Source organism: Ambystoma mexicanum, chromosome 2p (assembly GCF_040938575.1).
Source record: "Ambystoma mexicanum isolate Mex_15411 chromosome 2p, UKY_AmexF1_1, whole genome shotgun sequence".
Classification (NCBI taxonomy): domain Eukaryota; kingdom Metazoa; phylum Chordata; class Amphibia; order Caudata; family Ambystomatidae; genus Ambystoma; species Ambystoma mexicanum.
This window is the reverse complement of record NC_090923.1, coordinates 26,487,898-26,508,025: the sequence shown is the minus strand read 5'-3', so window position 1 is coordinate 26,508,025 and position 20,128 is coordinate 26,487,898. Positions and strand designations below refer to the sequence as shown.

The 20,128-nt window shown below is 46.1% G+C and overlaps 1 protein-coding gene across 1 annotated transcript in view; it reads left to right on the top strand.

The window, feature by feature from the left end:
* The window catches only part of STAB1 (stabilin 1), a 1,160,316-nt gene that overhangs the window by 473,807 nt on the left and 666,381 nt on the right, over window positions 1–20,128 (top strand). Inside the window, exon 26 of the mRNA XM_069643183.1 lies at window positions 12,936–13,031. Within this exon, the coding sequence (XP_069499284.1) occupies window positions 12,936–13,031 (96 nt within the window). The remainder of the gene's footprint in view (window positions 1–12,935; window positions 13,032–20,128) is intronic.

The following is a 20,128-nucleotide window of genomic DNA, read 5'->3' as shown; positions in this document are numbered from 1 at the left end:
CAAGGTGTAACAATGGAGATACAAACCTATGGGGACTTGAAATGCTAATCAGGCTGCCCACGGCAAGAGGCTTTTGATGTACCCACAGCTGTCAGGGGAGGGTGGCGCTGGTAAGCTGTGTCCGCCCAGAGTGCACGACTATTTTTCTGCTGTGCAGTGAGCATGGAAAATATGTGCCGGAATGGCCCTACACATTTTCCAGAAGTTGATCTCCCATCATTCATGCTTTTAAAAAAACAAAAATAGAAAAGCCCAGGCAAGCGCACTCTCCCTGTGCGGATGGTCAAATTCCTCACACTCTCATTTCGCTTAATTTCTCATCCACCACTACTTTTTTTGTTGACAAATTAGAATGTCCTCTTGTTACAAATTATTTTCTTCACACTCCCTCCCTCCTCCACATCAATCTACCAGCGGGTCCATTAACAAAGTACACTTTGGACTTGCCCTTCTTCCTTTTCAACCACCCACGTAAACCTCTTTCAGCCCACATCACACACCTCGCTTTTTCTAACCAATGGGAGCACACTCTTGTGTTTGGGTTATTTCTCCTAAGCATTTCAAGCAATACTAGCTCAGTAATGGCATGCAGTGCAAACCAATACAATGCTCCCTTTCTTGTAACCCTACCTTACAATGAGTGCCACGTTCATTGGATAGCGTTATACTATTAAACATCTTGCGACTGAACCTTCCATTGGTTTCAGGGGGAACAATATGGCTTTGGCATGTGAAATTCCCCCTCTCTTGTTTCAACCCTATTGTCCTTGATAATCTTGTTGGGGGTAACTGTCCCTTCTGAACATATTAGCCAGATATCTGATGATGTTAGAGATGGCAATGCCAACCCTAACTTTAACTTCCTCCAGCTCTGAGCAACAATCCACCATCGCAATTATGTAGCTGCCATTGGCCCCCCCTCACTCCCACCGCACCCATTGCAATCCAGGCATGTGATGTCCACACTTCCGCACTCACACCAAGGTTTAGGTAACCCCACAGTCCTCATGGGAATGTTAAGTGTCCCATGAACTCGCTCACTCTCCTTACACTCCTTAATCATATTTTCTGTTCAGCCCTACGGATAAGCGGGACGCCATCCACTTCTCCTCACTAAAAATAGGCAAATAATCCCTACAAATAAAATATGGACTAAAACTACTTGCCACAAAAAAATAGGAAATCAAGAGACATGTAGTAGGGTGCTCTCTGTCTCCACCTACAGAGTCCCACAGATATGTTCAGATCAGTGCAACCAGCAGAGCAGAGCCACAGGATCTGAAAAGGAACTTTCAGGTAAAAAGGCATGGTTTGATTTGCATGAATCACAGGCTGCAAAGAGGCATCAATTACACAAGGATATTTGTTCAAATATATTTACTTTCGCCTAAACTATCCCCTCCACCCACTGGTAAAAAGGGAATTACTCCTTACTCACTAAAAATAATTGTACTCTCTACTTCAAAAAGTAAAATACTCTCACTTCAATTCTCAACTCTCATTACCAAGCTTGGGCCGCCCATAGCCTCCTACTCTGCCCTTAGTTTTAGTCAAACCCCATGGGCTGTAAAAACCTTCTCTGAGCCCCTACTTTCTCATTCCAATATGCCATCTCTCCCTCAAATCCATATCCTTTGTACTTTCCTAATCTTTTTGAGTACTCCGCCATATGCAGGCAACTTTGTTAAATTACATGCTCTTAAGTAGTTAACCCTTTCTTCCTCCATTACGACTTTGTCTGCCACCAGGCACACCTGATCATATTGACACTATTCCTTCTCCACCCTCACAAGATTTCCTAGATACAGAAATCTACTACTATGTTCTTGCCGCCATAGACATATTCTACCACAAAGTCATGGCCTTGTAACCCAACCTGCTGCCCTCATCAATACTCAGCTCAGCAGAAATACATTTCAAGGGTTTCTGATATGTCTTCACATCAAATTGCATCCCCAACCGAAAACCTTAGAATGTATTAAATTCCCACACCCAACCCAAGGCCTCTTTCCCTATTGCAGAGTATTTAATTTCTTCATGTCTCAAAGACCTTCAACCAAAAACAATGCTCAAAGTCTCAAGATACTTTATTTCGAGAAGAAGCACAAAAAAAGTACATATATCGTAGAAATCATTTACACAAATTTAATTAAATATAATCAAAATGCATAGATAAAAAGTATTCATCAAACATTTTGAAGATAAAGAGCCATAAAATTGATAACATAATATGGCAATAAATTCTCCCAATTACTTTTATTTACAGCACTTCTGGCACAAATTGTCTTTGATCTAATCCGCCAGGCTTTTTACTAGTTAGCTCGGAACGACCTAAAATTGTTGCACGTTATTTGGCATAATACAAGAGCATTGTGAGAGGTGTTAACTTGATATTTGTAAAGCATTGGGAATACCCACTTTCTTCAAATGGGTAAATACTTCGGACAGACCTGGATGAAATAAAGTTCCGAGTCAGTCGCAGTAAGGCAAAAAGGGCAGCATTTGACGGTGCTAGAATACCTACCACCTGTGAAAATACTCTGCCACAGGGAATAGGAATATGTTCATCGAAACTTTATAAACAATGCGCTATGGCTAATAGGGAATATTTCATTCAGATACCGTTCTGGTGTTAAATGGGATTTATGCATAACATAACCGGAAACCTTGATTGATTTATGCACTCATAAATGTGCATGTCCAAATAGCAAATGTCAAGCTTATTCTTAATATCCCTATAGGACTTCTCTGTGATTTTTGTTTCTTTGGTGAGGTTCTTTATTTCGGTGCTGGACTGCCCTTGTGGGTGGGACAAAGATTGATATGCAAATAGATATTTCTCCTCTGTGAAGGGGACAGTGAACTAAAACGTGGCTGTAGACCCTTCTGAATGGAAAAGATTCCATAGAACAGGGAATTTGAAGCAATTCCGTTGTCAGTAGAGAGGCTCCCACACTCGTCTTAATTGAGTAAATGATTAAGGCAATTGTATTCATGATGGTTAATATGTGGAGGAACCAGTTATACGATTCAACCCACTCCCCACCCCCCATTGGGAATGTATTACACCCATAGCATCTATTTATAACAATTTAGTTTATCTGATTCATGCAAACGTAGCCAGTAAAGGAGGGGCTAGCAGAAATTGTCTCCGTGCTTGTGGGTAGAGTAAAGGCATAGTTCACAAACCTATTTTCCTCTTTGACTAGTGTGTCTAATCCTTCTGCCCCGGAGTTTGCTGCTCGAGCTTTGTACACCTCTAGTAGTGCAAAGGGGGTATGATTTCCCGGTCCTCAGTTTGAAGTGCATAGGGCACCAGAGCAGCGTTTCAATGTCAGTTAGCTCTTCTTCTTTTGAGAAATCCATTTATACTATGTCGGCAGCTCCAAGATCCAGCGAAGAGCAGCAATCCTACTTGCAAGATGCAGCCCTCCCTCATATCACAACCGTGATGAGAGAAGGACTAGAAGCCCCGATCACACGCGAGGAGGTCGACGCGGCCATTAAGAGTCTGAAACCAAGAGCCCCCAGACCAGATGGGTTCTCGAACCGATTTTATAAAATCTTTCGGCCCCAGCTGCTGACCCCATGACGACGCATTTCAATTCCTTCTCAATCTCAGGGTCTATCACCCTGTCAATGCAAGAATCGATTCGAGTCCTTGCCCTCAAGCCGGGAAAAGACCCCAGAGACAGTGCGGCATATAGACCCATCTCCCTGCTGAACCTGGATGCTAACATCTACTCGAAGGTCCTGGCAAACCGACTGGCGAGAATACTCCCGGAAATCGTAGATCCAGACCGGACGGGACTCATATTGAATAGAGCAACCGCAGACAACATACGGAGGGTCCTCAATTTGATTGAGATTGCTAAATGGAACTCACGAAAATTAGCCTTGCTAGCCCTGGCTGCGACCAAGGTCTTCGATAAAGTGGACTGGTTATTCCTCCGACGCACCTTACAATCCTTCCATTTTGGGCTCTCCTTTCTAAAACTCGTCCTAGCGAACTACCAAGCCCCAAAAACCCTCCTCCGGGTTAATGGCCTACTATCCAGCCCAATCCCTCTAACATGTGGAACCAGACAGGGATGCCCCCTCTCCCCCTTGCTCTTTGCCCTAGTTATGGAACCCCTGGCCCAACGAATCCACCGTAACCCCAGAATTAAAGGCCTCCAAGTAGGCCCCGCCCAATACAAGATCGCGCTGTACGCAGACGACGTGATGCTGACCATAACGGACACCTCCCAGTCACTGAGAGCTGCCCTAGCAGAAATTCATGAATTCTGAGGGGTTTTGGGATTTTCTATTTAGTTTGCAAAATCAACAGCCTTGGGGTGGGATTGGAACTGGAAGACAAAGAGTCCTTCAGATCCCATTGCTTGATCCAATTAAGCGAAAAGTCAATCCCTTACCTTGGGGTCCAGATCCCTGCTCGCCCGGAAGATACCTACCGGCCGCTATTCAAGAGCTTGGAGAGAGACCTTGACCGATGGCTCGCACAGGAGATTTTGCTACTGGGTCGCATTGAGCCTGCAAGATGAACCTCCTTCCTCGATTTCTGTACGCTTGCTGAGCCCTCCCCATCATGATCCCACGCCCCCCGCTCCAGCGCCTCCAAAGCAAGGTATTCCGCTTTATCTGGAAAGGCAAAAAGTTGCGCATCCCACAGAGAACTATGCTGAGCGCCCCAAATCTGGGAGGCTTGGGGGTCCCCGATCTCCAGAAATACCAGATAGCGGCGCAGATAGCTCACAGCCGAGCTTGGACCATTGCATCAAGGCACCCTAAATGGGCAGAGATTGAACAATCTCGATTACCCCTCCCCGTCTGCTTTCTACTGCATCTGCCGCCCTCCCTGCGAAGGACATGGCCAGCTACCTTGTCGCAGGGGTGTTGCTAGGTCTGGAAAAGATCTGGGGCTACACTAATGTCGGGATTGTCGGGACTCGGGGCTAGCTAGCCTTTTGGTTGTAGACCCTGAGATTTAATCCGGGGCTACAACCAAAAGACCCGGGGCTATAGCCCCCTGAGCCCACCCCTAGCAACACCTCTGCCTTGTCGTCAACTAAACAGACATTAAGAGCATGGAGTGGGCGCCTAAATATAGAGGCATCCCGAGAGACTTGAGCCCGTCCGCCCCAGTGTTCCATAACCCGGCCTTCTCACCTGGAGCCTGCCCCTCGAACTTAAAAAATTGGATCGCTGGGGGTCTTAACTCCATGAGTCGATTATTTGAAGGGAACCAACCGCTGACCTTCGAACAATGTAAGAGCGCCTTCTGCCTAGCGGAAACCGATAGGTTCTCATATGCCCAAATTCGACATTGGTGCTCACACCCCTAGACCCGCTTAGCGGCCACACAGGAACTAGATCCCCTCGAGCTGACAGCGGCAGACCGACCGAGCCGAGGGCGAATCTCGACGCTATATAGACTATTGCCGACAAACTTCCTCGTTGCTAAAGAAACTTATATGTCACATTGGGAAGTAGACTTGGGACACCCAATACAAGACCAGTCCTGGGCAGATATTTGGTCACGAATGCACTCGTCCTCCTTTTGCATTACCAATCGAGAGTGCGCGCATAAACTCCTGTTAAGGTGGTACTATCTGGCGCTCCGGCTACACCATTTCAACCAGCCCTGGACCCCCTATGTTGGCGCTGCTGCGGCCTCCCGGATTCCTACCTGCATATGTGGTGGACATGCCCAGTGGTGGCGAACTTCTGGTCCCAATGTATATCCACCATAGCAGACATTACCCAGATAACGCTGCCACTGGAGCCAGAACCTATTCTGCTAGGAATCCCGATCCCAGGCATATATCCGAGATCTGGTAAGCAGGCGACCCTCATAACATAGCTGCTCCTGGCCGCTAAGATCAAAGTGGCGCGAACCTGGAAATCCCCACAGGGCCCCCTAATGATCCTGTGGTGGCTAAAACTCTGGGACATCTTCATAGCGGAGAAGATCACAGCGGCAAACAGGGATCACCTTCACCGCTTCACAAACACTTGGGTGCCCGTGATAGACTACGACCAGAGCTACCCAGCACTAACATATAAACCACGCTCAGTGGTGAACGCCCTACTGGTAGAGGACAGGGAACCGGTTCAGCCATCAGAGGAGCAAGGACTGGAAGGCGGTCAAGGGTTGGAGGCTCGTGGGAAAGCTTAAGGGAATGTGAATACGTGGCTTAATACGCAGCATTTTCTGAAATATCTGTAATGCAATGTTCTCCTGTGCGCTGATCAAAAAATAAACAAGTTTAAAAAAAAGATGTGAAGTTCATCTTGGCAGTAGCTAGTGATCTCTTTATCTTAATACTTCCCACTACAATGTATTGACATTTGACCTGACACGCAGAACAAAGGGGTCATTAGGAAGTATACAATTCCAGTCAAATGTGGTTGGTGGAATTCCTTTGCACATAACACATTCAGTTAAAAATCTCACCTCATTCAAGCAACGAACGCTGTTAGGTAAGATTTTCATATTTATGATAAATCTTTCTGACCTGTGTCAACCCCAGAACTTTTTGCATGGACTTGGTAGCTATTTTACCTTGTCGCTAGGTGAGTGTGAATTATTTTCCCCCTGTAACCTAGTCTTTTACTCTTTTGATGGGTGACCTTTTTATGTCTCTCCATAGTGTATGGTTGACGTTCTAGTTTCCTACAACTTTTGGGCTGAGGCTGGGTTGCCCTTTGGTCTACCTGTTAATTTCTTTTTCCTATACTTGGGTGAACTACAGTTCCCAAGTAGCAAAGAGGGATTTTCATCCCCTTTACATTTTGTATTTGTGAGCCAGAACACCCCACCTTGTGGTATGATATGATATGGCATTTATAACGCGCCTATACAAGTGTTCCAAGGCGTGACGAGGCAAGGGAGGGGTACAAAGGTAGGACGGACAACGATCATACTAGGCCAGGTGTCATTCAGATCGTGCAAGTGCCTGGGATGGGGGAAGGGGAAAAGTGCGTGGGGCACGGGGAAGGTACAGTGCGGTACATGGGATAATAGAATAATAACAAAAAGTAAAAGTAACGGCCAGCAGGTGGCAAGTGCAAGGGTAAGTGCAGACATCAGGTGTCAAGTGCTGGTAGTGGGACTGTAGGGATACAGAAATAGTCCCCAAGTGCGGGGGTTGCTAGGCAGGCAGTGCAGGTGCGTGTGATTGGCCGGGAGGGACCTGGGCCTGCGATCAGAGTGTGGCCAGGTAACCAGTGCAGATTCAGTTTCAGCCAGCAGGTCAGCAGTGGAGAGAAGGGGAAAAGGCAGAAGCAAAGAGGAAGGTCGTGAGGTGCTTCCGGAACCGGAGATGGTTCTCCTCAAGTTTCAGGGAGGCTGTTCCAGAGGAAGGCCGCAGCTGAAGAAAGAGATCTACCACCAACTCGTTGCTTGGAGAAGCGACTGAGCCTGAGGGAGTTGGAGGCGGATGAGCGAAGAGCTCGAGAAGGAAGATATTTAGGAAGAGAGAGTTGAAGGTATTGAGGCCCCAGGCCCCAGAAGGCCTTGTGGACAATGCAGAGGGTTTTGAACTTGATCCTCGCAGCCACTGGGAGCCAGTGCAGGGATTCCAGTCTTGGAGAGATATGATCCCTGGGCTTGAGGCCAAGGACAAGTCTTGTAGTCCTGTTCTGGATGAGTTGCAGAGGGCGGACAGTAGAAGCAGGCAGATTTAGAAAGAGGCTGTTGCAGTAGTCCAGCCTAGAGAGAATCAGAGCTCTGGAGACAGTGAGATTCTGGGGGAAGGAGAGGAAAGTAAGAATACCTCTGAGGAGGTGCAGCTGGTAGTGTGACTTCTTAGAGACATCAGAGATGTGAGGAGAGTGTAGAGTCGAAGATGACTCCAAGGTTTTTAGCCTCGCAGGTTGGAGCAGGGGGAGGGCCAAGAGAGGATGGCCAGAGAGCGACAGGAAAGGAGGGAGCGCTGTGAGGATACAATGTATCCCCTTTCTTACATACCTGGTAACATTGTGTTACAATTTCGAGTTTTACATGAGTGGCTGGTGGCAGTGGTTTTACTTTTATGACTTTTAGTCTTCATTACCCGCAGACTGTTAATTCAGCCTTGGAAATGCACAGAAGGGCCACCATTTGTCAAAATGGTGGGCTCCTTCTTTTGTTGCCATTTCATGTGTGCTTGCTGTTTCTGAGGTCTTCCCCTGCTATTCTAGGTGGGAACAACCTCAGTGGATGTTTTGTCTTTAGCAGGAATTCTTTGGATTCCTCGCCCAGGCTCCAGAGTGTCTGAGAAGAGAGGAAGCGTGGGAGGAGTCCAAACCTCTGCAGCCCTTTGTCTTTCACCTTGCCTGAAAGGAAACAACTTCCAGTGGGGGGCTGGCTGTCCTGATTGGGCAGCCAGACTGCACCTTGCTGTAAAATGCAGGGAGAGAATGCAGAAGTTGTGCTGTCGCTTCTGAGAAGTCGACCACTGTAGCTGTAACTGAAGAGGAAGATGAAGAAAAGACGTCTCTAGTGATTTCCAGCAAGCAGAGAGCCTGCTGTGTAACCAGAGCCTGCTGTTACTCTTCCTTCCAATCGAGCTGGGGGTCCCGAACGAACGACTCCCACCCAGAGGCAGGTGAGATCCACATTTCTCGAGGAGACTTGCATTTTGAGTCATCCCACGACATGCTGCGACCTTGCTGGGCTGCATTACCCCAATACCCTGGGACCTCAAGCCATTGTGCGGTGCATGTTCTTCCGAAGTCTGAATCCATCCGAAACTTTGGTGGCCACCTCCTGGCTCTCCAGAACCATTATCTAAATCCCTGAAGACCCCTCACAAAAGTACAGGACCCTGAGGGAATGGTCTTCTCCTGGCTGCTGAACAGGGTGGCAAAATCACAGAGCCGCATCGAAACATGAAGAAACCCTTGTCTGTAGTCTTCCCTGTTGATACCTGCTGCAAATTCCCTTCCAGTGTCCTGTCTTCAGTCTTCACAAAAAGGAATTCATCTACTGGGTTTTGTGCTTAGAGCCTGAAGACGTCTTGCTGCAAACTCTTCTGTGCTGAGGTACTGTGTTGGCCAGCCTATTACTCACCTTAAGCCTTTTGTGCTTCCTGTGTAGCTTTGGGGTGTTTCATGTGATTGAGAATCCTCTCATCCAGTTCACCCAGGCCCACTGCGGGATTCCTCCTCGGGTGTCTTCCTTGAAGTCCCTGGACCCTAATTAACTATAAAGTGAACTACTTACTTGTTTTGAAGAGACTTCCACAGGAACTCTGACTTTTTCTGCAGCTGAACCCACTCTCACCCTGCCTACAGCTGGCACCTAGACCCCTAGGGTCCCTCTGCTCCCTCTGAGAGAACTCATGCAATAGACTAGGGAAGGACTGGATAAGAAAAGGATTCTGCCTTGAAAAATATATGTATTTATTTATTTATATAGCGCACCTAACCCAAGGGCATCTGGGCGCGTTGCTTAAGGAGTACAATATATTTACATACACATAGAAATCATGACATTGACTTTATGATACAAATAGATGCAAATTAATGGACAAGCATTTTCAATTATGAATCAAACGGTAAGTTTAACAATCTTGGATAAAGAGCCAAGTTTTTACTTTTTTCTGAAAATCCATAAGGATGGTTCCACTCTTAGTGCATATCACAAGTGTTTAAAAGTTACTTACTTGTGACAGAGTTGGTTTGGTCCCTCTGAAACATGAGCAGCTCAAAAGGTTCTTACTTTGAATGTGTTTTACCCTTCTTAAAAGTATACATAAGGTTATTTTACACACCTGTGAATTGGTTCCCCCACATCCCAAAAGTAATGATGTTGGCTTCACCTAACTATTTCTTTCAGCATATAAGTGTATACGTTTACCAACTAAGGATTTCTTCCCCTGGCCTGCTGTATAGCCTGCTTAGAATAGGTCTGCCTTGGGTTTTACCTACCTTGAATAGCTGTGTGCCATTCTAAATAAGTGTACTGTGGGTTTAGCAGACCTTGGTCTGCCTGGTGCAATCCTAAAATAGTGTAAAGAGTTCTTGCTTACTTTAGTCTGTGTTCCACTGATCTGAAAAGAAACTGTAATAGTTTATCACACCATTAGGTTTTACTCACTTAGTAAAACTGAATGTTATCCTGAATAGAGTTAGGGTTTTACTTACCTTGCGCCATCCTAAAATAAGTTAGTGAGTTATTGCTGACCTTAGTCTGTGTTCCACTGATATGAAAAACAACTATAATCGTTTATTACAACATTAGGTCTTACCTAGTATAACTCAGGGTTATCTTGCATATAATTATAGGTTCATACTGTTCCATGAATTTGTGTTCCACTATTCAGAAAAGCATCGTCGTAACAGGATTATTTACTAAGTGATTCCTTAACTGAGTGTCACCTCATGACTGACAGGTTCTACTACTCTTGAATTACTGACTGTATTCAAAAAGTATATGTAGCCTGGTTTTGCATTCTGAATGTGTTATAGGTTTACCTAACCTTGAACTGCTGACTACTAGTCTTAATAAGGCAATACATTGGGTTGTATCCCTTAAGTATTGAGTTGTATTTTATAATTGTGTTTATATATAATGTGATAGCACTTATTTACCCAAGATTCCTCTTGACCTACTTGTATTTAAATAATTCCCCTCACTCTGGCCTCTCCTTCATCTGAAGCCAAAAAACCTTGGAGTCATCTTTGACTCCTCCTTTTCCTTCCTCCCTCACATCCAGGACCTTACCAAGAGTTTCCACTTTCAACTCCACCTCCTCAAAGGAATCCTTACTTTCCTTACTTTTACCCAGAAGCTCAATGTCTCTAGAGCTCGGGTACTCTCCAGGCTTGACTACTGCAATAGCCTCTTCCTAAATGTACCCTCTTCCACTATACGTCCCCTCCAGTTTATCCAGAATAGGGCTGCAAGACTTATCCCTGGCCTCAAGCAAGGGACCGCATCTCTCCAGCCCTAAAAACTCTCCACTGGCTCGCGGTTGCTGCCAGGATCAAATTCATATCCCTCTACATTATCCATAAGACTGTCTGGGGCCTGGGACCATGCTATCTACAAATGGGTCTCACTAAATACACCCCCCCCAGATCTTTACGTTCCTCCGTGACCAATTCTCTTTGTGTCAAGCAATTTGCTAAACAGCGAGCTGGAGGACAAGCTCTCTCCTCGGCTGGGTCCCTCCTATGGATCAGCTTCCCCCTTACTCTTCGTCTTGAGCCGGATATCCTCAAATTCCGGAAGCTCCTCAAGACTTTCCTTTTCACCTCCTCCTTCCACCTTCCCTCCTTTGCTAAACCCCACAGTCGCTGTGATTGGCGCCCAGGGCCCTTATGTGTCCACCTGGGCCCTAGCCTCGCACCCCAAACACCTTCAGATTCCGCCCACTCCCAGCACTTGCCTTAGGCACCCACTGGCCTATCCTATCCCAGGCCTGCACTTATTTATTTATTGGCAGTTGGCCACTCTCACCAAGTGATCTCTGCCAGTCACTTAACAGTTGCAACTTACTCCATAGCACTTCCCCCCTTGTTACTCCTAGCACTTACCCCTCCCTCATCCCTCTCTCTCTCTGCGTTTGCAGGCTCTGAATGCTCACAAGGCTAGTAGGACCGCCTCTCTCTTTAATTGTTAAATGTGCCTTTCATTCCCATGTTCCCTCTCTGTTTCCATGTGGGCGCTTTGAAACACAATTTACTTGATGTATTACCCTCGTGCTTACAAATGCACAATAAATAAATAAATATACCATTTATTTTTACAATACGTAGTTTTTGTGTTTCTTTGGACCTTATGTATGTTACAATTTCTTTGTACCAAGATACACGGCCTCATTCCGAGTTTGGAGGTAATCATGGCGCTATTAGCGCCATGACTACCTCCAATACCGGTACCGAGTCCGCCCTCGTTTAATGGGGACTTACCGGTCTATTCCGAGCTTTGCGGGACCGGTAAGTCCCCATTGAAAAAGCCATTCCCCATTCCCATTTGAGCCCCCATAGGGCTCAATGGGAAGGGGGAAGGCGCTAATAACGGTACTGCAAATTGCGGTACCGTTATTAGCTCTAAAGTCCCTTGACGGGTCCTATCCTTAACGCCTTGTAAAACCAGGCGTTAAGGAAGGGACCCGCTAAGGGAACTTGGAATAGGGCGCAAGGGGATTACCGGCCCCGGTGTCCTTACCCGCGCCCGGTATCCCTTTGCGCACAACTCGTAATGAAGCCCACAGCCCTCTCTCCCTCCTAAGATAAGCCTGGCTGCTCTCTCTGTGCTACCAAATGCTCACGTGGTACAGCCTTATATAAGAGTGGAGTTTTGTACTGTCTCAGTTGTATGGTTTTACTAAGCCCTTATTTGGACTTCAGAAATACTTTCCTAACAGGCGCATACCCTTGTACCTTTTAGACATTTGAAATGGCCCTGCATTGAGCATGTTCAACAGTAGGTCACAGTATCCACATATGGTGGCTTATTCCTTAATATATAGATGATAGCGAATCATACCTCATCTTTTAGTTTACGCTCACAGGCTGGTTGTCATGGGAATGTTTTCGCTCTCAGGCAAGAGTTCTTCTGCATCTATAAACTGCAGTAGCAAGGGAGGCATGTGCTCCTCTGACATTGAGCTGAATCCCAGAGAAATAACGACTGCTCGCCAAAGGAGGGACAACAATTTGCCATGTACTAGCAAAACATGTCGGGGAACACGCCTGATACTTAATCCAGCCTAACGCCAATAACTAAACCAACCAGTATCCTTGACATGCCACCTTTCTGTATCACATATTATTGTGTGCCGCTCTGCCCCAATCTGTACTTGGGTACTAACTTCAAGAGTGAAGACCCCACCCACATGCAGTACAGGGCAGTGCTATGCAAATATGAACAAATAAAACAAGTGATTGTGTGGTTTAATCCTGTCCCTTTCTGCTCTTTGTATTGTCTGTTCTGTTTCCAGAGCGAGTGCAAGTGTAAGCGGGGCTACGCCGGAGATGGACTTCTTTGTGATCCACTGGATCCATGTCTTGAAAACAACGGCGACTGCCACGATAGGGTAAGGAGGGTAGGGTTTTGAGAATGAATACATGAATTGACCACCATTGAATGATGCTGGCCAACAATGTTAGTTATCCGTTCCAAGCTGTAAATAAGTGAGAGTGCGGTGCTGTAAGTGTGAGAAAACAAATCCCTTGTAATCCCTATTTAGAGGAGAGTTTGTGGAGAATTATGACAATGGTGAGGAGGCCACTAATCATAGCCCATCGGTTGATCAACCCTTCAAAGGTTCCAACCATTAAAACATTGCATTGGGTATTGATTTTCTAGCAGGATCTATTGTAATACGAAGATCTCCCTTCGGCTCAATGTACCTCCGGCCACCCTTGAGATGGACTACATGCCCTTCCCTCTCTGTTTAGGAACGTGGCCTATGAACATCGACCATCTGACTTTCATCGGGTTGCCCCAGGTTGTGGTAATGAGAACTGGGCTCCTGGCAGTTGAAGGAGATGTTTCATGTTGAGTTTCTTCACCCTTCTATTTAAGAGAAAACAGGGAATCCCCAAACATGTAAGCAATCACGCCTACAGCCTCTGGAGCAGTTCAAAGATAACATGGACACAAAGCATGCATGTTAAAGAGAACACCTAAGATGGCAGGCACAGTCAATAGAAAGTAATTTAATTCTTTATGCTTTGTGCTGACTTATACTAGCAGGGACTCTTTGGAAAGTAGATGCTAGAAGGAAATTGCGTGTGTGTGTGTGTGTGGGGTGGGGTGGGGCGGGGTAGGGGTGGGGATGGGGGCATGGGAGGGACCCCCTATTAGAAACGCAATAGAACTAAAGTCGACCTACAAGAGTCATACTAGCAGACCAGAAACTATCTGTGGTCATTCTAAAAACATAGAACTGCCGCAGCCCTATCACTTGCCCCTGTATAGTGTATATAATAAAACCAGGATGTGGCTACCTATTCCTCCTAAAAAGATGATTTCTTTATATCAATCTAGAATGCATGACATCATTGTAATTGTTCTTTCTCTTATCAAGGAGCCCCCAATTTCCAGATTTTAAGACTCATGAGATTTAACATTGCAGCTGCTCACTTTTAGTTCATTGGCAGCTTCGTTGCCTGCCAGTGCAGCAACCTATCACCGTCATTTCTTTTTTTGTATGTATTGGTCATTTGTAAGTCTCCAGCTGTGAACGCTGTTACTTTGTAGTGTCACAAGAGAATTGAAGGTAGGAGGAGGAAATGGATCTTTCGGGTCAGTAGTCACCTGTCTGTTTCCATTTCCTTCACACTCTCCCCCTCCCTTCCTTATCTATGTCTTAGCTCTTGCACTATCTGAAATGTCATCAGGCATAGTACCTTAGTCACTTGTTTTGTTCCTCCCCTCCCTTTCTGCACACCTCTCCTTCATCTTTTGTTTTTCTCCGGCTCTACTAGAAATGTCGTCAGGCCTAGTACAGTAGTCGCCTGTCTGTTTACATTTCCTTCCCACTCTCCGCCTCCCTTCCTTATCTATGTCGTAGCACTTGCACTATCTGAAGTGTCGTCAGGCCGAGTACGATGGTTAATTTCACATCCTTACTGTTCATGGCCTGTAAGAAAGGCATTGTATTTTCTCTTGTTCCCTCCCTTGTCGTGAAGTGCTTTGAAACACATTGTGTATAGGCGCTATATAAATGAACTATCATATCATATCATATCTGGGAGAGGCTTCTATATCTCCTCCTCTTCCACCAGACCAAACACCCAGTACCGGGTCCCGCTGTCTTCTAATCCCTTCTACTCCTTCAATCCATTCCAACACAATCCTTCTAGAAGGCCGGTATCTTAACACATAACCACCACATGTGCCAATAGGATGCTCTCTAACCACAGTCCCTCCAACATCGGGGGTCCACTGTGGGGTACATTCTGGATAGTCTCACCAGGTCATACTGCCATCTGTGTACGAATTTAATCCCATGCCTTTTATATTGACATGCAGTTCATGTCTTGTCCCCCACACCCAAAATGTATCATCCACCTGCCTATTCAAATCCTGTTCCCATCTAGCTCTAAGGGTTTCAGTGCTATCCCCCTTCACCATCCCCAGAGACCCATAGGGGGCAGAGATCAGGCGTCTATTTCCCCCACATTTATCCAGAACTGACTTTACTGGGGTCAAGTCACACTGCACCTTGTCCCTCCTCTTCTCTACCATTATAACTCCCTTCAGTTCCAAATACAGAAAGATTGGAAGTTTCCACAGCCCTATCCCTACTTCCGGCTCCTGGATGGATATGTATTTCCCTTTCATCCAGAGCTGCCCAACCCTTTCCAAAACCCACTGCATACCACTCCTGGAATCTCAGCGGGTCAGGTAACTCGGCCCTCACCGAAGGTGCCAACAAGTGGCTCAGAGGTGATGGCCACGTTCTAACCCCTTTCATTCCTGGGTTTTGTTTCCAACTGTCCCATAGGACTGCAAGTGTACTATGATCTCCAATCCATATCAGGATCTTATCTTGTGGGGCCCCTAGACCTACTGTGACCGGTCTCAACAAGTAATGCTCCAAGAACACCCACTGTTTCAAATGGGGGACCAACACTCTTAATCGTTCCGCCTTAAAGTACATGTCCAGGTCCAGTAAAACCAATCCACCCCTATCCGTGGCCCGAATCAGTGTAGCATATGCTACCCTCTAGTTTTCCCTTGCAACACAAAGCACAACATCTGCCCCTCCGCTTCATCCAGCATCCGTTCGGGTATCTTAATCGGCAGCATTTGAAATGCATAGAGGACTCTGGGAAGGAAATACATCTTAAGAGAGTTAAGCCGCCCCATCCAGCAAATAGATTTTTTACCCCAAAGTTCCATCTCCCTATACAAGGACTCAAAGAGCGGAGGATAGTTTGCCTCAAAGAGCCCATTGAGTGACTGTGTCACTTTAACCCTTAGATATGTAATATTCTCCGAATGGAGTTCCAATCCCAATGGCTCCAAGGCAGTCTCATGCCGTTCCGACGCCTCCCCCAATGGGATGAGGACCGACTTAGTCTTGTTGATTTTAAATCCTGAATATACTCCATTCTCTTCAATTATATCGAACACGGCCGGAATTGCACATAAAGGGTTCCTCATGTGTAGCAGGGTATCATCTGCATAAAGACCGAACTTCAACTTTTTTTTGCCCTTACTTCCACCCACGTGGAAATCCTGATCCTTTCCGCTAATGGTTCCAGTTTAAGGGCAAGCAACATTGGGGACGACGGGAAGCCCTGTCTAGTTTCTCTATATAATGGAAATCACCTGGGGATCTTCCCATTAACGGACACCCTTGTGGCCGGGTCCCTACAAACAGCCTTTATCCAGTTGAGGAGTCTAGTCCCAGAACCAAACTAGTCAATAACTGCATACATGAACTCCGATCCCACCCTACCGAACGCCTTCTCTGTGTCTAATGCCAATAGGGCTGGGATTCCTCCTGCCCCCTCGCCCAATCCATAAGATATTCTTGTTAACCAGAGTTCCAACAACAACAAAGGTCCTCTCCTTGGTGAAATAAAGACTTTCCACTTCCTCAAAATAGCATCAATGTTATCCTCAGCCACAATGCTTTGCCACCACCTCCAGTTATCCAAGAAGACTTGACACAGTTCAAAAGAAATACTTCTTCTTCAGTCTTGGTTAACAGTTATTAACTCTATTCACAGGATTAGGATTCACAGCAGGTATATTCTTCAGGATTACTTCACAGTGCTGCTGCTTCTACTTCAACAACTTCACTTCTACGGACATTCTGCTTTGGCTCATAGCATTCCACTTCTTTTGTACTACTGATGTTTTGCATCCACTGACCACCAGTTATACCACCACAGCTTCAGTACTTTGTGATTCAAGACAGGTTCTGTCAAGATTCACATTAAGGTACTGCAACACCTTCAAATAGGCAAGGCACTTTTCCTCAGAATATCTCTCTTCAAAAGGGGCACCCTCTTTGCCTCTCTTTGCCTCTCTTGTCTGTCTTCCACACCTGCAATCTAAGTGTGCCTTTATGACCCACTTCTCTCTTTCTCTTTCTCTTTCTCGTACAGTCTTTGGCAATATAGGCAATGTTAACTTCAAGTAATCTGTATAAACAGCAAGGTTTGCCTTCCCCGTATTTAGTTTGGTATTCAATAATGCTTGCTTGCTTCAAGTTTCTTTACTTATTGTTCAGCGTTTGTTTGCATTGTTGAAAAACCCCTCATTTTGTATTCACTGTCAATTTCACACATATTTCAGTTCATCCGGCATCACAATATGCGACGTGGTAGCCCCAGGAGCAACCCGGTACGATTGTTCCCTCTGATTCACTCACCGGTCCTCGGTGGCTCCTCCGGGCTTCCTTACTCTTACGTTCTCGGCTCCGTGCACACTTCTCAGTAGCTCTGCAAGCAACGCTCGCCTCCTGCGAATGTTGATGTGGGTTGACGGTAGCTCTGCTCTCCACTCGTGGACGCTACCGGTGGCCAGCAACATTGGGGAGTCTTCCTTGCCCCACAGCTCCGGCAGCCTTGACTCTCTCACGGCCCACTCAGGCACAGGCGTCACAGTCTCTCCTTGGCAATAGCCAGAGTCCTGGCCTCCAGACAGGACCCTCCTCGGCAGCCGCCTTCTGTGCAGGAATTCTCTCTTCTCAGGCCTGTCTCTCCCAGCCCGGCTTCTCTTCTGCTGGTTTTCCCTTCCTTGCTGGCGGCTCCACTTTTTATGCACCTGTGACCTTTTAACAGGTTGCAGGTGTGAGCCCTTCAGTGCAAGTGCCTGACCACAATTACTGATATTCTTTGGGCATGCCTGATCCTCACTATAGTTCCCAGGCCTCTTCTCCATCTCAGTGCTAGAGTGGTGTAACTGAATGTTAGTGTGTACAACTTCTAGTCGGCTTCTCCTCGTCCCTGTACTAGAGTGGTGTGACTGAGGGGAGATAAGAGGAAAGGACTGGCAACAACCTATGAAGGTAGGGGGAGGGGAGGATTTATTATTACCAGGAAATGGGGGACACCATGCCTCACCTCAAGGCATCCTCTCCGCACTCCCCAAGAACCCTCCATCCAGGTCATCCTCCCTTCCATCTCCACCCCCAGGGCCCAGATCCAAGAGCGATGACTTTTCCCCGGCCACCTGAGAAGAGGTTCCCCGGGGAGTAGATGGGAGGATGCCCTCAGGTTTCTGCAACCGCCAACAGGAAATATATATTAAGGCCGGTGACCATGTGACCTCTTGCTCTGAAGGAAGGAACTCCCCTCAGGGCAAATATTATAAAAGGGTATCCTGTTTCTTTTACTGGGGGGCTTTCCATTTTGACATCCACCCCATGTGCCCTCTCTGAAGTCTTGAAATTGAGAGTCACTAAAGGGTTAAATGTAAAATTATCTGTTGTCAAAAAAATAGTCCATGATTAATTGCTGCTATCCGCTTTTCACTCAAATCACACGTCTTACTATGCCACGCTCTCACCTACCCCCTCCCTGTGAATGGCGCAGTATGTGTTTAGAATCAGTCTGGTATTATTATACTTTCCATTGCATGATATTTTATAACAAAAGACAATATTAATTTTCACTCCTTGGGCCAGTCACTAGACTTGAAATGCTTCAAGAATAAACACATTGGTTTACAGTTTTTAAAGTAGACATATTTGCATGTATGTTCTTCAATCATCATTATAAAACAATGCATCAAAATGCTGTGTTATCCTCAAACCTGATCTCAACCTTTTAGTTAATTCTCATTAAAAGTAATGATCAATCCTACACTGTATTTCAGAAATACTAATCAGCAACCTGACGATTTGCAATTCGTTAAAAACATTTCTGCTTGTGGCATCTAAGTGCCCACCGTGATATAAACTGGCCATCTCCTGTTGCTAAAAGGAAGTGCTTCTAGTATCAAATATATTTAAAAAAAATCTATTTGTATAATCTGATTAGGGGTGCAAAACAGTCTGTTATGGTGCGTTGTGTGTGCAGGGGTTCTACGTTCTCGCTCTTTTATAAGGCCTCTGGCGTTAAGACAATGCTGAAGACAGGGTTCATATGTGGGCACACTAAACATTCCTTGTAGCCTTTCAAAGATGAAACTGTCCATTTCTTAACACGACCAAAAGCATGTTGCAAACTCAACAAATGCCCATGACTGGCCTTCAGGACAACCCAGAAGCAATACCTCTAGGCCTCCGTTTCTTGTAGTTAATATTCAGGAAATGCAGAATCAATAAACGCTTGCTTGGCCCTTGGCTCAAGTACATGGAAAAGGGATATTACCCAATGCACAGCTGCATCTCTCTCATGCTTTAAAAATAGCTCAGCACGGCATAGCACCTCCATTGGGCTGGCGTGTAGTCAACTCTATTCCCTATCTACTGGCCTTCCGCAGCTGGCTGGTAATCTGCGTTCTGCTTCCATCGTCCACGCAACCCCATGTGTCCCCAAGTGTCACACGATTGCCATTTGGATTTCTCAACTGTTAGAATCTTTTTCAACTTATATAAAATCTTCTTGAATCTTATCTAAATATTGGCCTATTTGCAAGGTCTTGTTGCTTACAAAATCTCTCCCGGGTAATCATCTATGTCCAGTGAGTTTACCACTTGCCTTCAATCTATGTGCCTTAGTAGCACCATGCGTGACAGACATGACTTTAGTCCAACCTACAGTGAGTTTACCACTCCACCTTTCAGCTGCGTGCCTTAGTAGCACCATGCGTGACAGACATGACTTTAGTCCAACCTACAGTGCGTTTACCACTCCACCTTTAAGCTGCGTGCCTTAGTAGCACCATGCGTGACAGACATGACTTTAGTCCAACCTACAGTGCGTTTACCACTCCACCTTTCAGCTCTGTGCCTTAGTAGCACCATGCGTGACAGACATGACTTTAGTCCAACCTACAGTGAGTTTACCACTCCACCTTTCAGCTGTGTGCCTTAGTAGCACCATACGTGACAGACATGACTTTAGTCTAACCTGCAGTGAGTTTACCACTCCACCTTTCAGCTGCGTGCCTTAGTAGCACCATGCGATACAGACATGACTTTAGTCTAACCTACAGTGAGTTTACCACTCCACCTTTAAGCTGCGTGCCTTATTAGCACCATGCGTGACAGACATGACTTTA